Consider the following 19,992-nt stretch of genomic DNA (forward strand, 5'->3'; position numbering starts at 1 on the left):
ACTATGGCAATATCACGGCAAAATGTAGTTGTAATCTGAAAAAGTTTAAACAACCTAATTCTTATAAATTTGATACACTTTTAAAGGTCAACATTTGCATGACAAGGCGCTAATACACTCTTCTGGCATCTACCGCATAAACAGCTAAAAATAAACCATCAAAAAAGAACTAACATCCCCTTTGTTACATGACAAGTACTATAAGACTAGTACTATGCCTTCATACCCATTAAAATGACTGAAATAGTTTGGGAAGATAGCTTATCGCTTGTACTTTTGCAAGAGTAATGCGGATTTTCTTTAAACTTCCCTCTGCCCTTAAAAAAAATCTCGTAAATATTTATGTTTACATGGGTCTGTACAACGTTTAGCACAGAAACTGCGATCACAAAGACACACTTTTTTTATTCTAAAAGTGCAGGAAACAATGCACGGAAAGGGAGAGAGACCAGCCTGGAAAAGACAGTATAAAGAAAGAATAAAGTGGCAGACATATTTCAGATATCTGCGTAGTGACACATTTCTGCCACAAACTGATTATAAGACTCAGTTTACTTTCTGGCAGACGGCAAGTCAGCTGAGTTGAACTTACCCTTTATAGGCGAAAGCACGGTCCTTGTCATGGTAACCAAATGTGTCCCACAGGCGAAGGGAGACCTGGATGCCATCTACCTCGCACCAAGACTTCTCCATCACCTGTATTAATTTCATGTGTTAATATTATGTGGATGACGTGTTTTGAATATTCATAACTAATACGAGAATATTAATTACTTTTACGAGGTAGAAATGTTTCCTTATTTTTCTACAATTTTTGAGGTTACAAGTCCGAACAGTACGGTCCAACATTATTGTAAAAACAGTTTACTAAGGCTTTTTTTGTTGTTGTTGTTTACAAGGACCAATGTTGGCTTTTGGAATGGTCTTTAAGGTTCATGGTTCATCGGGAAGGAAAAATGTGTACGGTAGGAAGAGAAAATGGAGAAGAAGAGACAGACAGACAGACAGACAGACAGACAGACAGACAGACAGACAGACAGACAGACAGACAGACAGACAGACAAACAACACAGCGTAAATCGCCGACTGCACACCTAATGACTGACATCAGTCTTTATCATTTTCATTAAACATCTCGAAAATCGTTTTCGTTTTGCGATCTTGATTTCCAGGCGTTAATTAGTGGTCTTTAAAGTGTGTAGTTTTCTAGGTCTTTAAAAGAGAAAAAAATAACATAAAGAGACTCTTATCAAGAGACAAAGTACTTTAGGGTCCACAACAATATGGTGGCAGGAGAGAGCGGGACCGACTTTAGGTGAAAAGTTACAGGACTAAAATGATACTTTTTGGTAAAGGTAATTTTAGCTGCTTTACGGTTTTGCCATACCGACCTCCAACTCCCCCAACAACTGTTTATCGGCTAGAGTTCCATAATGACGACATTAACTCGATAGCATTACAGTTTACCGCTTTCTGTTGTAATTCTGTTATTCATAACCACACCACCCGCACCACGGAAACTCCCTCCACACAGCTTTGTTTTTTCTCGTGTACCACCATGTTGATTTAAAGCAGCGTTAAAAACTTCTTCGTATTATTCATCTTATTAAAGCTTTTCCACGTAGTCCCCAAACTTTACTAGAATTTCAGAGTAGAATTAACAACATAGGGGGCCAAGACAGAGTTACAGTTTAAAAGAAAGTCACTGATCCGAGTCTTCAATCCTTTCACCTTCAGAGTCGTGAAAATTGTTTGCCCTTTTCATTCTGCTCATCGCTATTCTCCACTCCCATGCTCAACACAAATAAAAAAAAAAAAACTTGACATTTTAAAGGACAAGAACATAGAATGGCAGCGGTCTGTCATCCCCATTCAAAGTGTTTGTGACTAAAGTCGCAGGTTTGTCCTAGTGAGGACTGAAGCATTGACCTTAAGTCTTCACTCTGACGTAGGTTTACATATTCTACCTTTTCTCTGACTTCAGACGATAAACTGCGAGTTTTGCGTGCATGCATGCGCGCGTGTATGTGTGTACGCATGAACACGTGTTTCCCACATCTCTCCGATGTCGGTGACGTGCATTAATGGTTTTTATCCGACAATTGCCCGCTCAGATATAATCCTCAGCATTAAACACGGTGTTTAAGACGAGAGCTGGAACCTGACCCCAGAGGGTCACCTCGTGCTCTAAGTTGCGTTCTTACGCTAGAAAACGATCTGCACGATCCCCGCGCTCGTGCGACACGATCCGTGCCATGGGAGATCAAGTCTGACGCGCCCCTAGCGAAATTCCCCGGCATTTCACTATTGTAAAGGAAATTTAAGTACAGGCTTGTTTTAATACTTTTATCCATCTATTGTCTCTGCTCCTATCACGTCTAATCGCTTTGAGAGCCACTGACTTTTTCTGACTTGAGATAGTTGCTGAGAAGGTAGATAATACTATCATGGAAGCGCTCAGAAATAGATTATATATAATACATTCACAAAATGCAAAACAATATATACTTCATTTTTAATTTCTCCAGTATGTTTTAACAGCCTCTTTTTAGCACCTGTCCCTTTATTCAATGTCTCTGCTGCACAGTACAAGTTACAGTGTTAGTGTATTCGGCTGAAAAACATGCGATTAGCTTTTGCCCCTGAGGTTGTATATTAGGTTTAGGACAAGAAAGAAAAGACATAGGTGATAGGTGGAGAAAAACACAAAAGGTAAGCCAGGGTACGGACTATTCTCCTGTGCAGGTTAACACCAGTGCTTGTGTGTAATTTAGTTCAAGACTTGGCACTGAGTTGAGAACTTTATACATCTGCCCGCAATCTCGGTGTACGCTGAGTCATAACCGCTACTATTTTAAACAATTTTTTTTACAATTTTTAGACACCTTTATTAACGTTAGAATGAATTTTGTTAAGGTGAATACACTTTTTTCATCCGTGAAATGTTAAAAGGGAGTGAGGAGGTCTACGCGAGTTCGAATTATATGGTTGAACAGTCGAGATAAATGTTTATTCTCTATGTGTGTGTGCGCGCGCGCGCGTTGAATGCCGATATTGTTAACTGTCTCACACCTGACAAGGTATGTCTCAAGTTTCTGTCATACATTGGTCGCTGTCGCGCATTTAACAACTTCTGCTAACCCTCCCAGGAATAAACAGCTTATTTATTACAAGGCAGATGAAGGCCTTGAACTCAGTCTATTTTACACACATATATATTATTACATATATATATATACATTACATTTTACAACTCCAAACTGCACGCAGTCAACAACACTGATGATGTACTTCAGGCATGAGCAGACTATTACAGAAGATAGAAACCAATGCTTAAGATGAGGAGTCATCAACGTCAGCCAGTAAAAGCTAACCGTCATTCTCGACAATGACAAAAGGTCGTAAACAAAATATGGCATGGTAACGAATCTAGTGTAAACAACAGTCAACAACGATATCTGATCGTGGAATAGATCCTGTGTCAAGTGTCAAGTGACGTAGAACATGAAAGATAACACTCGCAGACACTAGCTTTTCTCACCGGAAAAGGACGTGTCATTAGGACGAAGAGTAGAGGGTGATCAGTCAAGTTGAACAGAAGTAGAAAACGCGGCAGACTGTTGAGAAAGTGAGTGATAAATGTTTAAAACAAACAAACAAGTGTCCTGGTCAGCTTATTTCAGAAAGTAAATCTGGCCTGACGATGTAGCAATGAGCAACTATCTAAACCCTCAGTCTAATCTCTAATTTAATCGAACCTTCCAAGAGACTAATAAGACATGAGACTAACAGAAAAAAAATCTGTGGACATGTAAGTAGACTTTCTCATGAAACCAATGAGACATTATTATTTAACAAAAGGATTAGTCTGATATTGGCTACGAGCTTTTAAAACTCTAGTCATACACCGTGCTGAGCAAAAACATTAATGTGCAAGTTTTCTTGTCACTGGAAGTTCAACATCTCTTTTCACGGCATCTCATGCGTGACATGCTTCTAACACATAGAATATCAGTATTTATGTATAGGACCCTGCTGTGATACTCCCGTCTCGACAGACTGAAAAGTATGTGTCATTTTTACATATATACAGTCTGCTCATATTGTGGGGATTTTAGGTCAAAGATGAAAAGAGTATGGGGAGGTAGAAGTGACAGCGAGAGAAGGAAAAAAAATCAGTGTATAGGTGAGGTTGATGGTGAGAGTTAAAAGAGTGGACGAGAACGGGGGAAAAAAATTAAGGGAGAAAAGAGAGTGATGAGAAAGAGGAAGAAAGTTTAACTTTTCAGTCTTGATATTGGCAGGTTCGTGGTTGCCTCACGTGCCATTGCATATTCTTTAGATGTCTTCTATACCCATATCAATCAAACAGTGATGTTACAAATAGTATAAACTTTAAGTAACTTTGATCACGGCAATAATGATAATGCTAATTGATCATTCAACCAAAAGCACTCATTTTACAGCCTCACTTTTCGCTTTGTTACAGGACTAACACAGGTCTGCCTGACTGTCGACGAACGAAGAATCTAAGCTTATCAGTACCCGACCTTCTGAGGTCGACGTTTCTGGACATCACGAGGGCAAGTGGATAGCAAATACACAATCTCATAGACTACGAGAACGGCCCTTTGCCCACATCTATCCATACACTTCGTCTACTAGGGAGCTAGCAGGTCGTTTCGTTCTCAGACGAGGTGGGGAAGGCGCCGTCGATTGTGTTGACTACAGTACGCAACAAATGTCAAGGGCCTACATGCTGCTATCACATGACACAAAAGAAGACAGTCCCCGTCACTACAATACCTAGTGCGTTAGCGCCTCGTGATAATGGACACTATGTTTAGCTTTGTTCCGAGGGTAACAAACCCTGTAACAAGAACAGAAGGTCATGCGGTACAAGGTTAAAAGCACACAGCTCTTCCCGATTTAAGTAACTCCACAGTATTAAAGGTATTTATAGAGAGGCGGTTACAGAAGGGTAAATAGAGTTCCAGTCTTTTCTGCGCAGTAATACCAGGAAGGAAGCTGGAAGAAGACTTAGTCAACATCCCTCTAATACCCGCTTCACCATCCATTGTACACTAACACAGTGTGAATGAATAATAAATCAATGGAGAGAAAGGGAGGGAAGCAGGTTGACAATTACCCCGCCAAAAAAGAGGAAGGGAGGGGATCCGTTTGCAAGAGCAAATAAATAAAATAAAGAAAAACATGCTCAATGAACTGATAACTGGCAACTCAACATCACAAATAAAAACGCTAGTGACATCCTATAAAAGAACAAAAGGAATTAAAAAATCTGATTTAATTTTTTTTACATTGCATGAAAAACCTCAAGTGACAACCAAATCTGCCGTCCAGATCTCACAACTACGATTAGAAAAACCCAGTGAACTCCTCACTGTAGAATGGGTCGTTTTCACTCACGTGATACACACGTTAGCAACGAGGCGCTGTCCGCCATCTTCCTTCCCTAACGCTTCGCGTTTCTTCAGCGGCTCTATATCGGCTTGTGTCACGACACCGCTAGCGTCTCTCGAGCACACCAGCGGAGTCGGACAATTGCGTGCTCTTTCACTCAAATAAACAAAACGATTTTGCCTATACGAGTCTGCCTATGTTTATTAATAAAAAAAATAAATAAATAAAAAACCCTATGAAAACACAGTCACTATAACAATGGCTCTTCCTTTCGTCAAACACATTTACCAAGTCCACCGAACTCCTTGCACACTATTAAAACTCACTGTCTTGGCAATGTCTCCTCTAACACAATCACACAAAATCCTGTATCTATTACTATTCAAACTCACTGTCTTGGCAATGGTTCTTCTAACACAATCACATATCTCCACTGAATCTTCTACACATTATGAAGCACACTGTCTTGGCAATGGCTCTTCTAGCACAATCACAAAAATCCACGGAATCTACTATTAAAACTCACTGTCTTGGCAATCAAACTTCGACTAACACAACCTCCAAACTAAAATGTACTCGATCTCTTACACACTCAGTGAGACACACTGTCTAGCAAATGGCTCTCTACTCTTAAACAAGCGTCACCTCTCTCGAATCCTTTTTCTCTTCTCCCTATTAAAACACACTGCCGGCAGTGGCTTCGCCCTTCAATAAGAAACACAATCCTCCTCCCCTTCATTAAGTGTCCAGTTTCACCTCCTCTCACTCATTGCTTGCTACCCAATTCCAGTCACACCTATTCTTTCTTTCTTCTTTAACATCAAACAAGAACTTTTGCACATTCAAATGAATATTTATTAATTCTTTTCAGAAAATTTTTGTGTCTGCTGACAGAACATAACTTAAAAAAATCATTACAGGGTAAGAAGGAACATATCAAAATCCCAATCTAAATAACATCACTGATATGGATTACTAAGAAGAACTATTGGTTAGGTAATCTAAAATCCACAAAGAAGCTCTGGCATCAATATTGCTCTGAATTAGCTTCTGAGGAAGCAAACGGCATTTGCATTCAAATGACAATAACATTTGATTCAATTATACATGTTTGAGTAGCCTGTTAATAAGCAAAAATTATTAACAATATTCTGTCAACAGCAAATATTTTGATCAACATCATACAAAGCATGACATCTCCAGCAAAGAACAAATTCTATATTGTTCACAGTTTCACATCAATTTACCAAGTAACTTATCTGATCAGTTGGATATCGTCATGCTATTATAAATAAAGTGCGAAAGAAAAGAACTACAGTAAGGTAATTGTGCATTTTATATCTGAGAATAACTTCTATGGTAATGTAAACATATACAGATTGCAAGCATGCATTCTGAAAATAAATGCTGATTTCAAACTAAAAAATTGCACTATAGCTACTCAATAGGCACTATGGATTTATGTAAATTTACAATGCAGCAACAAAGCCGAACTATTTTGTCTATGACTGGATTATCATCACCAGGCTTTGTTGCCATCAGGTCAATAGGCACTTTAGACTGCAAAATTCCAAACTTTCTGCGAACAAAGCCTATAACTCTCTCAACATGAATTCGTACAGAGGCTATTTTTCTCGAATTTTCAACTTGTAGTGGGTGAAGTTGCTTTTTCCCATGGGTAAAATCTGAAATTATTAATTTAGCTTGATAAAAAAGAACTTCATCTTCAATGTTGAAACCTCTGTCGGCCATAATTACATCTCCTGGTAACAAGTTGGACAACAAAGAAGTATTTTCAATGATGTGTTTGTCTGAAGCCCTGCCACCAAATGCATCTGAAATGTAGCTGATTGAACCTTGTGGTGCGATCCCAATCAGATATTTGGCAGAATGATATTTTTTATAGTTGGAATAAACTTGGATCTGATTGGTTTGGCCCGAGGGTTTCTGTGCTTCAAGTTCAAAAACAGTCAACAATAACAGCAACTTTATCTTTAAAGTTTTTCGTTAAAGCACATAGGCATAGACAGTTTCAGAGCTTCTCTTGAAGGCCAGTGCAACAAAAAAGACAACCGTGCTACAAGTACATCAAGAGTTCTATGAAAACTCCTTTGCACAGTTGACACGGATACTTTCAGCTGATACCCTATATCCTGGAATTGGTAGTTCAGTCTGATTCTTAATTAAACACAGCAAAAACTCTTGCTCTTTGGACAGTGACTGTGTTTCATTAGACATGTATGGCTCTACCGTTCTGAAAATAAGGTCCATTACTGCCAATGAAGGAAGTCCCGTGTAGAATGGAACTTTAGCTTCATCTTCAACATACACCTGTCTTTCATAAATAGAACAATGTTGTCTGTTTTTAACTGAATCAAGAAGTCTGGTCTCAGAGTCCTGCATGATTGCATCCATATTTAGTCCAGTCAAATCTGTTTGAGTGTTCTGATCATTTGAATATGAATCTTCTATGCCACCATGTAAACTTTCTTCGCAAGCACTTGAGCAACCAAAATCTGTTTGAGTGTTCTGATCATTTGAACATGAATCTTCTATGTCACCATGTAAACTTTCTTCCCAAGCACTTGAGCAACCAAAAACACTTTCACATATTTTTTCTTCCTGGCTTGTCTCACTGCTGATTGATTTTCGCTTCTTGCTTGCAGTATGTAGAGTATGCATTACTTCTTTTGCGAGACACAAGCCTCGAATACCTGTTTTTCGAAGTCTCAGCTTCTGAGCAAGTACTTGATCGCTCATGTCCCAAGTGTAGAGTGGGAAGCCACGAAGGGCTGTTCCGAAAATTCACATATGCTGGCTTTCCTAGACACAAGAATAAAACAACCCATGAATTACATCTTTGTGATATTAACTACAAAAAAATAATAATAATCAGCACTGAAACAAAATAAACCAAATACACGTCTAAAAAGAAAAATAATGAAGTAGAAATAACATTTTTTATCCTCTCTCTCTATAGCTATAGTTTATTAGTCGTGGTCATGCATAATGAAAGTCTTGTTTTGATGTTCACTCAAATCACGTGAACTGTCACCAACCTACAATGAAGAGAATATTTATCACAATGTGTACAACATGCAGAACAATGTTAAATACTTTAGCAAAACTGGAAAAAGTCTGGTTTCTTACCGCCAACAAAGTGTTTCGAACAGATAACTATTTTGTTCCACTTCTCTTCTGTTGTAATATCCTCTCGGTAAAGCAGACGACGTCGTTCTTCTGTAAGTTTTCTTGTTTCGTCGCCTTGGTTCAAAATAATTTTGGGTATCTTATGAAAAGATACATCTAGAGGAACATTTCGTTTACTGCAGGGCTTGTTTCCGCATCCTTTTATACCGCAGACGACCATGATAACCGATCAGTTGCCAGCAAAGCTTCCGTAACCACTGCTTAGTAGGGAAAGAAAAATGGCCGCTGAAGCAGCTCGCAAAAACTGATGACGTCACGTGAAAACCACCCATTGTTACAGACGTTTCCGAGTGGTCCGAGTTATACACAGATTTTGGTTGGTATGGACAATATGGATATAGTCTGTAAATATCAGCGCCTGAAACACAAACGTTTATTAATTATCTAATTAAAATGTTGGTAAGTTACTGGTAAGTCCTGCGAAATCTCGCTCCCGCGCGCGCGAATAACGTGTTACGTCATCTCATGGCGCCGTCCACGCTAAGCTTGTAAACGATGCCCAGTGGAGCGATGTATGAAATTCCTAGAAAGATCTCACTAATTTTTTTTTTTTTTTTAATCCTGCAGCATGGAATAATATTAAATATTGAGTGGTCTTGAAGAAAAAAGCCATATTTGTCTGAACTTGAGGACTGTGGGGCTTCAGACGCCAAAATACCAGGTGACCATGTCGAGGAAGCAGACGACACAGAACTTCACACTATTATGGTTAGTATGAATCGATATTAGTCAAATTTGCAAGCTGACCATTAAGTAAAAGAGACAAAACTTTGGTAAAGCGACATCTATAAAAAAAATTGGAAAAATGTAAAATGTGGAAAAAATCTGAGATATGCACTTTCATGAACGTTACAGGTAACCATAGTCAATGATTTACTGAATGTACTTCGCGATCATTTCCAGTTAGTATATACTAGCCATTGTGAACATATTGCAGTTAGATGATTTCAGCTTTTCACAGATGACTTGTGTAATGTAGCAACATTTTAAGGTAATCATCGTTTTCTTACAGTTTTATAAAAATAATTTAATTTGTGTACTTGTAACGAGCAGCATCACGACCAGGATAGGTCGCACTCTCTGCGCTGACCAGTAATGATAAAAGGAAGACAATGGAAGGGACACAAAAGGCACACTGAACAGATGTGGTGTGCAGCCTTGCCATTACATCATTTAACAATGATGCTGTCAAGTTCAGCTCAGTAGCAACTTTATTCCAGGTATTTTGTCCCTTTAAGAAATGAAATGAGGGATTGTACCAAGATCCATTGCATTCGGCCAGTGTTGACAGGTAGAGATAAAAAGCATTTAGAAAAATGAAAAAAACTTTCTATTAGTAACTTTTTTCTAACCACTCTCAGCTTGAAAAGCCTTTTGTTTCTTATTGAAAGCGGCTGGACTTGGTAGATTATATGCTGCAAACATCAGGTACACTTTCATTATTGTTAAGTGCTTCTTAATTCAGTGAATTGTAAGGAGTAAGGGTTTGTTTAAAAAAAAAAGGGTTGGTGGCTTGAGTGCAGCTGACATCCCACCCTGTTTTCCCCAGTTGCAAACATTGCTAAAAGAAATTATCTGTTATCCTCATACAGTTTCCCTTTATTTTTGTTCCTTTATTGTTTTTGATGTATTGACACTGATTGTCCACGCTAACAAAATGATATCAGATTTGAGAATGTGTGTTTCCTGTTCAGCGACTAAACACTGTCTCTTATAAGGCTGTCCCCATTCATCCCACACATGGCTTCTGGCACAAGCTCGAGACTGGTCTATGCAGATTGCTGGTATGGTAGGGATGGTCGGATCTGTACTAGTCACCTTTAAAACAGATTCTAAGAGCACAGTACTCTAAACACTGAATGTTTTCGAGGGAAGCTGCCGTGTTGTTGGACAAAAAGATGCATGCATTCATCTGTACAGGAGGCACAGACCCGATTCAAGACGCTATCAACAGGACTTACAAAATATTTGCCTTTGCATAGAATACAGTATACGGCACGCCATGAGCAAGGATCCGTTGTTTGCACACAACAAACGAACATGTGCGTGGATGTAAATATTATTATACATGCACGATGAAGACAGTTCTATAAAAAGGAACAAAGTTGACCCGCCGTCTTCTCAAGTCAGATCATTCTGAAACAGTAGACATTTTTTCTTCCGCGTGGAGCAACAGTACGTGCGTTTCCATTGTGTTTGCGCATTCATGAATCGGTATTTTTCTGTGTAACATGTATCAACAGAGACGCTGTGTTCAGCCATGGTGATGCAATAACGTTGAACGCGGCTTTGCGCTCGGGAGAATTTGAATAGGTGTGAGAAATCGTCTTTAACTGAGCGTGATGTGTCACCACGTGAGGGCCTTTTCTATGTCCCATATCGAGTCCACACAAATCTTAACCAGGTTCTTACTTATTGAAACGTGTTATGTTACCTAAAAAATGAATTGATACAAAAATAAAATACTCACGTCTATGTCACGCTGATAATGATCGATTGCCCACACTGTGGCCACGTGAGTCTTGACCAGGTTCCGCAGTTCATAGTGGGCATCGCAGGCCCACGAGCAGATCAGACAGGTCTTACCAACCCCCGGGTCGCCCACAACAACCACCTTGACCACCTCATCACTGGGGCTCGGCTGGTGCACCATGGTAGGGCTGTTCTCAAGATCTGGCCATGGGAACCGGACAGAAAAAAATAGACGTTGAGCGGACAGCGCAGCAGAGGCACGTAACTGGCTTCGGCGGATTCCTCCCTACGGCTTGCCTGTTTCTCGGTGTTTTGCGCCAAGCCAGAAGCTAATACTGTATCACGGCCAAGCAGTCTGCCCTGTAAATAACTGTCACACACGGCACAGTTTAGCCTGAGTAACTCGACACAGATCACTGAGAAATTCAGCGACCCTTGACCTGTTGACGTCGCGCAGCCGTGTCTATTGAAGCTCCGGTTCGGTGTCGACGTGCATGCAACCGAATACTACCTTCATTCTGATTTCTCCCCAGGTAACATTTTCTACAAGTTGAAGGTCGCACAAGCGCTGTCCGTTATTCAGGCAAAAAATGGCTGTTGGGATTCAGGCCAACGAGTTACAGCTGGTCTTCACCGCCATTGACAAGCAGCTTGGTACTGACAGCCATCGCTGAAAGGGGTCATCTTCACCAACTTTTTAGGTCGACGTCCTTCAAATGCTCTGACCCAAGGAGTGAATCTGGAACCAAGAATCACGTGAGCAGGAGCAACGAACAGCGGGGAATTAAAACCTTTACAAAACAACAGCCGTGGACATAGCTACCTTCAATGAAATGCTATGGGTACCACATATTAGCAAATTAAGTCTGATTTTTAGGAAGCATATAAAGTGGTCGGAAATGATGTTTGGGCTTTTTAAAAAATGGTCTACTCCGGTCAGGTATCAAAGCCGAAAAGAGATGTCTGGGTGGATGAACATTTAAATGCACAGTCATATTCCACTGGTCTAAGAGTGAGTAAACAGTATATAAAATTAATGAATGATGATTTGGAGGTTAGTCATAGAGTGGATAAACCTTGCATGAAAATATATTTACATATAGTGTGCTGTTTTCAGATCGGATTTCTAACAACAGATTATGTCATACCAATAGCTTTCTCTGGGGAGTTTGTTATACAACCAAACCTCTGATTAATATTTACCTTTATTTAATCCGACAATAAATACCGTTGGATAAAAGAGCACAAATGCTTCAAAAACTAGTTATACAACATGAAGGTAATCTGATAAATATGGTAAAGTAGTCGTTTCAGCTGAACAAATTCGACAACACAAATAACATTTAACAAACGGACATGAGTATGTATAAAACGGATTCCATTCAAAAACTACTATCAACGTCTTCATAATCCTAATTATCAGTTGTGTTACCCTATTTTGTCATTAGCACTCTCACAGTAAAAAGTTATCCGACTGGTAAATAGAGTCTGATCTGCTCGAAATTATGTTGCAGCTCGTATGGTAAAATCGTGCTGCATTTTTAAACGTTGTACAAGACACTAAGCCCTCAGATAGTTTCTATCATTGAAACAGTTATCGTTGAAGTATCTCAAACATATTCTCGCTCATTTAGGAGAGATAGTCTGTTCGAGTGATTGCTGTAATGAGTACTCCTTACACGTCCACCATCTTCTCTTCTACCTATTTATTCGCCAGTACGCAAAGAAAGACATTTGGATATCTTTGTGTGGCATCGCTCAATAAGTACCACAAGATATCTTAATTATTGTCAATATCGAACGTTCATACTAACGGCTCGCGGTTAAAACACGTTCACGGGAAACCGCTTGCCCATGAAAACCCGGGTCACGTGTGCTGACAGGGTGGGTGGCTGAGCTGGTACCCCCACTGATATGGTCCATGACTACTGCCCCAGACAAAGACCTTATATCTTCGGATAAAAGATATGATGTCCTTGCTGAAGGACGACAGGTGACCTTAAACACTAACCCATCCTCCCCTTCCCCAAAAAATAAATGTAGTGTGAATTTGTTTAAAGAAGAGAGGCGAATTCTGAAATAACAGACGGTGGCAGCTCATCATAAAGGTGAATGACGGCAGACAGAGAGGGTTAACTCAGCCTGCCACTCACCGTGTCCTATACACGATTAAGCCCTTACAATTCTCTCCCATTGGGCCGCTACATTCTGTAATCTTACACCTTTCCGAATACATTTAAAAAATAAATTATAGTATCACAAACGACTCTGAATGTCTGACAGTGCGCGCAGCTCTTTTCTTTTATGCTCCACGTACTGTTATATCGATAACATACGCCAACCGTGACTTTGGTAGTCACCTGCCACGTGTCAAGTTTTCTTTCTTTTGTTTGCAACAAATTATTCCTATCGCTATGTTGCTAGCTTCTTATTATATTCTGGTCTCTTCCATGCCATGCACGTAGCCGCAGTGTTAAAAACTAATAAGAAAGTTATTGTGCCATCATTTCTGTGCGTGTTTCAGATCGTCTTTGTGTAAAGTTGGATATCTTCCACTTTTAGCACGAGTGTATGTTTTGTTGTCTGCCCAAGAACCACCTCTTATCTTGTTTTCAAACCCTGGTAGGCAGATGTTCATGGCGACAGCCTGCTCGTCAGTCTCGAGTATTTGTTTTTGTGAGCGTTGGTTGTTTTGGCTTCAAGCTACATCAACCCCTATATTCAAAAGTCCCCCACATAACAATAAGAAAGATATCAATAAAAAGAAAAATACAGGGCATTTATAAAATTAACGTTAGTTTTTTTTCTTCCCTAATCGAAAGAGGACGGTTGCAGTAAGACTGACAATGTGAAAACCAGCAACTCACTTCAACAGCGCCTTGGACTGTTGTATGGAATCAGCGTTATACAAGTCTTTTAGTACTAGCATGGCTTTAAGAATTAATATGCGAATCATGTAGGTTATTTCTTGTGTTCTAAGACTGTGCATATATTTTCTATAATGTTAATTCATATTTCTCAAGGAAGCTAAACTTTTTCATTTGTTAGCATCCTTGTGCAATAGTTAAAAACACTAGCAAAAACGTTTTCAAAATTTTTCACCGAAAATGTTTTACAGCTTGTCGTGGTTTATCTTCGAGTACTCACATGTTCTCTCTCTCCCACGAAAAATGATAAAACTTTGCTGCCAGGTGTACAATCCGTCGTCAGGCTCTATCTGGATGATGACCCCGCAGTACTCAGGTGAACTGCTTATTTTATGAGCATGCAGCATATGATTTTAATGTGGGCTGTGTATGCCCATGACCGCGACCTCTTCAAGGGCCTGACCCGGCACAATTTTCATCTCATCTGCCCTAATTCGAATGGACAGCGCATCTGTCACAACCGCACGATGCAGGACCCGACGGTTACACGTTCTTTCGCTCAACAAAGGTCAACGACCTTTGTCTTCAAATCATTCAATTTATATCGTCTGATTTTATTTAATAGTTTGTACCTGGTGCCAAACAGAGATGTTTTAAAATCGCAATTTCTTGAGTAAAATAGCCAAGGGTTTTATGATTTATAAAATTTTGTTTATAAAATTGGATTTTATGACTATGACGACAATTTAAAAAACCCATATTAAGTAGCAAATGTCACACAAGACAAAAATCTAGCAATGAACAAACTTTCCGTACACTGAGTGAAGCATGAGCGAATGAACTGTTCATCATTTAATGACACGTCCCACGCCACAAAGCGGAATTATGCGGGTAATAAGGAACCACAAGCAGTGTTCAACCATAAAGCATGCGGTCGAACCAACAACTAATAATCTATTTTGTATTAAATGTAGACGAACTAATAAATAATCAGCAAGATTAATTACGCCCAAGAACGGGCGAAAGGTCAATGACCTATTTCGCGCTCGATCACCAACCGCTCAATAAATAAACATAATTCTTACCGGTGGCCTCAAAGTCATGAGCTCAAGATACTCTTCGCAAGGACGCGAGATAACGAACCCACTCTTGGCTGAACCTAATACACTGAAAAAAAAAAGAAAATGTAAATATATATATATTAATCAAGCGTTTTATCTGTTCTAGGCAAGGATAACGCTTATTATGGATGACAAACATATCTACAAAACAATCTATACTAGCAGACACCAAACCCTATTTGATAAAATGATTAGAACTGAGTTCAATATACACACGTGTTCAGCTGCGGTAGTTTGCCTGTTGTTATCTTATTGTTAGGGGTCAGGATGAAATCCTCATCAATCAGTTTCTAGCAAAGGGTTGTGGTTTAGTCAGCAGGTTTCTAGCAAACAGCTGCATGCGCTTTGTCCGTTAGGGTCTGGGAGGACAGCCCTTTTGTGTGTACTCACACCATTACCATGACCAGCTCTCCTGGTTCTGGACACACGGTCTCCACTGGGTCATCACTTGTCCACTTGACACTTCTCCACATTCTCAAGATCCCAGCAAGTAAATAGGTAAAGGCAAATAAATCTGTAGGTGTGGGAACTCTATGATTCACAATTTTCAATGGATTTGTATTTATTCATTGCATAACCAAGCCAAACGCTGATAACCTGAACAGCTACAAAAGCCAACAAGGAACTCAGTGTTTTGGAAAAAGAAAAGATATAACGACAATGACAATGACAATTCTTTATTTTCCTTTTTTTTTTTCTAGTTCTTGTCCTAAAAGTGGGAAGACAATGCAAGATTATTGCAATAAGAGGGTATGACATAAAAGAGAACGGAGAGCTTAAATTATGTACAAATGTAGTAGCTGTTAACTCATATCTACAGGATGTTCCACGAGTCAAGTATCTACAAAAAGCTTTATGGCAGTAATTCTTTATGCAAGTTCAACGTGGGTTCTATTGCTAGGCTCATCAGAGATGATAACAGGGCTCAGCAAATCATCACAGGTTTTGGTAGAAATATAATATTATTTCAATAATTATTGTCATAAGAAATGACTTCATTTCTGGAGATAAGGAGAAATGTATTTCAAACGGCGTTCTCTGGGTATTTCGAGCTTGACTTAATAGGTCAATTTTAAAAAATTTTAAAAACTTCTTGTATTTTTAAGGGATATTTTATCTGTTTATAAATTGTTACCTCTTCATATTGTGACACTTGGAAAGCTTGTACTATTCAACCAGGGTATCTTTTGAGTCTGCGGCACCCCAAGTGTGTTTATACGTTAGCGTCTATCGCATACGTATTGTATTACCTGACCTACGAACGCATGACATTGATTTATTCTGTTGTCTCAATGTGTGCAGCGAACTATTCTCTGATTCAGTAGCGCTTGCATTCAGCTGCTCGTCCTGTATAAATGAGTCATAAGACAGAAGAAAAAACAATTATTCCCTTTTTATAAGGTGACCAGACGTTTCGGGAGCGAAAGTGAGACGCATGCCGATCTTGTTGTCATCACCGACAATGAGCGCCGAAAAAAGCGAAAAGCGGGGAGAGGGACCCCGAAAGGCGGTAAACTAGGAGACAAATTTGAAATTATTAATCAAACGGCGACCGGAAAAAGCCAAAACCAAAGGCACGGATGCGAATCAATGTACGGTAATCAGATTTTTAAATATAAACGGGACATTGATCAACTTGTTAGATAAAAGCTGGACATTTTATGAGCAGGCGGGACACGCGGTCAACGGCGGGACGTCCAGACAAAATATCTAATATATTCAATATTTAATTTCGGAAATGGACTATGGCAGTTAGGTCCCGAAGCAAGGCCTTCTTGCAAGCCGACAGCTAGGAGGAGTTACACCCAATCATATGTGCAACGAAAGTATTATAAATCTCTGTTTCTGTGGAGGTAACAGTAACACAACTTCTGGCTCCGTCACCCCGCAGTCTTTAGGTCTGTTTGTAGTCGGCAGACAGCGCTTCGCCGCTGCCGTTGAGTAAAACGGTCTTTCGGTATGGGAGGGAGAGGGTAGGGGCTGGGAGTAGCGTACCATGTGCTCTATTTTGTGCCAGGAATGAGTGAGAGCGGTTGGTCTGTGGTGAAGGGGTGATTCGTGCGGGGGGGGGGGAATAGAAATGGTGACGAGGGCTGGGGGGAAGGAAATTTAGGCCGAGCAAGAAAATAACGTGATATCACGGCAAAGCAGCCGTGCCCCTACAAGAGGGGTAAGGATGTGGGTTGGAAGATGGGGTTCCTGGGACACGGTAGGGTACTAGGGTCACGTTTCTTTTGGCCATAGTCAGAGGTGCAGAATAGTGATGTTTAATGTCCACCGCCAGATCACATCTCGCTCTAGCGTTGGAATAAATTGCATGTCTAATCCATCCTGTCTAACATATCTCCTGACAGCGTGAAAAAAAGTCAAATACTTATTAATAAAGTCGGCCCCAAACTTGCTTGTAAACAATACTTTTTTTTCCTTCGAATCAACCATGCAGGTCGAAATGCGTGGGTGCTATCTTTATAGGGCAGGAAGGATGATAACATGATACTCGAACGCTCTGGGATGCAGGGTCAGCTGCTAGCGAGGATGACTTCCCACGCCTAGCTGCCAAGGATGTCATCCCGTTTAAATTAATTTAGTCCAAGGTCAATGACTGATATGGTGACTAACGTTTGTGTGTGGGGGAGTGAGGTTATGTTAGGATTCGAAGTAGGTCAGCTAATGTGGTTATATGTCTTTCCCCTTCCAGAATCTGTGTTGGATATATATTAAAGTAAACAAGGCATATAGGAAGTTTGTCTTTGTGTTGAAACAAAATAACGCACAAATATCGAAGACTGTCCTTCAAGGTACCTGGGAGGATGGTCGACCGTAGCGTCCAGAGGAAGAAGTGGTTTGCGAATATGGAGTGAACTGGTCGTCCTGTGCAGGACCTGCTCACTGCTGCTCAAGATAAGCTTGAGTGACGCAGGATGTTTTTTTGCTGTCGCGTCTATGTGTTCTCCATCGATCGGTATCAGTCAATGAATGAATAAACGAGAGATTAAAAAGAGAGAGAGTGGGGAGGGAGGAGGAGAGAGATTTTAGGCCCCTTGTGCGGCCTGCGTATGACAACGTTCAGTAAGACATGAATGTGATGCATACGCCTTGTCCATACCATGACCCTACTGTTCTTAACTTTTATAAACCTCTGAGCTTGCCACATAAAATATCACTTGGTTTGACTACATGGACTCAAGTCTACCAAGCTCTTCATGACTTAATCAAGCAATAGTTTTGGCTATCAAATGATGACTTAAAAGATTTTGTTTCAGGTTATGAGTCTTGAGTAGGCTGTGGTCAGTAGTTGTTTAAAATGCTAAGTCACAAATGAAACTGCATCCTAGTTAGTGGTAACAGAAATAACCTTTTAACTCATGCGATCCTTACTATTGTCTGAAGATGTACTTCAATCTCTGCCTTGTCCCACTGATGACTCATAGGTTTGCATGCATATATTAAATAACATTTTATTACTACATCTCCTTGTTGAATAGGTTCTATTTTAATATAATGACATTCATCTGCATTTCTATAAACAGATTCCACAAATTTCACCATATGTTCACATTCTGAAAACACTTCGCTGAACACATGTGCAAATAAAGTACTACTAAGAAGATGACATTCTTGTGCATGATGAATGACAACACTATAGGTGGTAAGGACCTTACATGTCTATTAATAATCATATGCATAATTGCAATATATAGTAAAATATATTTAAATTTATATACATATGTATGACAATATATTTTATATCCAACCACCTTGATGTGGGAAAACCTTTCCACAAAACAACAATTTACATGCAGTTATATATAAGCTTACTTTCAGAATAGGTTCTTATCTGCAAAAAACCTACTAACTGCTACATCTTGCAATCACTCATTCATTTTATTCATTTACAATCCTGTTACACCTTTTGGATCTGGTAAGGCAGCAACAAACATCTTCCACCCCTGCTTGCCTATGGCCAGCTTTATTAATCTGCCCTACATTTGATTTTGTGCTTACATTGGAGGTACATTCTATCAACAAATTCTTAGTTTGGTTTTGACAATATTTAAGGATTCATTCTTTCTCTCAGTCAGGTAATTCTGGTCAGCCTCTATAAATATTTCTAAAACAACCCTTTACTGCTGTTTTGACAGAATATTTTATAACCTGTTGTTAGCTGGATCTCTCTAGCCTGGAGAACTGGTTGATTATGTTTTATCTAACTCTTACTTTTCTGTCTGAAACCCCTACCAGGACCATAATTCCTGTGAACATGTATTTGAATCATTTAGACTGATCCTTATCAAGTGACTATACTGAAGTAGTTATATATATTACCTAGGACTAATCTTGTAAAAGAACAATCCCATTGGTTCACTTTTCCTGTGGAACGTTGTTTTTGTAGCTGTCTTTTACACTCAGATACGTGGAGCTATGACCTAATTTAGTGGCACCTATGACCTAGTTTTTTGCATGCATCGTCGTACATACCATCCTGATGCTTCTCTTTATTTCTGGAACGGTATGGGAGGAATCCATATACAGCTTTCTTCAATATTTTATGCCTAACTTCTGCATAACAGAGTCAAAAACAGAAATATTGCAACTGGCTTTCTGAGAATGGACTCTGTTAGCTTACAAGAAGGAAAACATTGTAAAATGCGCCACTGCTAATGATCTGCTTATTACGCACATGTCCAGCAGACGATCACATCGGTTTGTAATTTTGAGCTAGAAAGTAGTTTAATAACAAAAAATAACAAGAGGAACAATAATTGCATCCCAACATCTTTAACTGCTAAATGCGATTGTTATATATGCACTCACGAGTGTAGATCTGTGCAAGCCTGGGAAGCGGTGGCCTCGCACGCCTTTTTTGTTTACAGTCAGCTGTGTACTTCCTACAACAA

The 19,992-nt window shown here is 39.6% G+C and overlaps 1 protein-coding gene across 2 annotated transcripts in view; it reads right to left on the bottom strand.

Moving 5' to 3' along the window:
• LOC112563647 (rho-related BTB domain-containing protein 2-like) overlaps positions 1-19,990 on the bottom strand; it is a 28,667-nt gene extending 8,677 nt beyond the window's left edge. The window contains exons 1-4 of one of the 2 annotated variants that reach the window (XM_025237845.1): positions 19,910-19,990; positions 15,059-15,140; positions 11,105-11,845; positions 593-696 (exon numbers count right to left, since the gene is read on the bottom strand). In XM_025237845.1, the coding sequence (XP_025093630.1) occupies positions 593-696; positions 11,105-11,287 (287 nt within the window). In that variant the 5' untranslated portion in view covers positions 11,288-11,845; positions 15,059-15,140; positions 19,910-19,990. Of the gene's footprint in view, positions 1-592; positions 697-11,104; positions 11,846-14,253; positions 15,023-15,058; positions 15,141-19,909 lie in introns of those variants that run through there. The other variant, XM_025237846.1, reaches the window with a different exon arrangement.
• Between the last annotated feature and the right edge of the window lie 2 nt (positions 19,991-19,992).

The sequence above is a fragment of the Pomacea canaliculata genome, linkage group LG5 (genome assembly GCF_003073045.1).
Source record: "Pomacea canaliculata isolate SZHN2017 linkage group LG5, ASM307304v1, whole genome shotgun sequence".
NCBI lineage: Eukaryota > Metazoa > Mollusca > Gastropoda > Architaenioglossa > Ampullariidae > Pomacea > Pomacea canaliculata.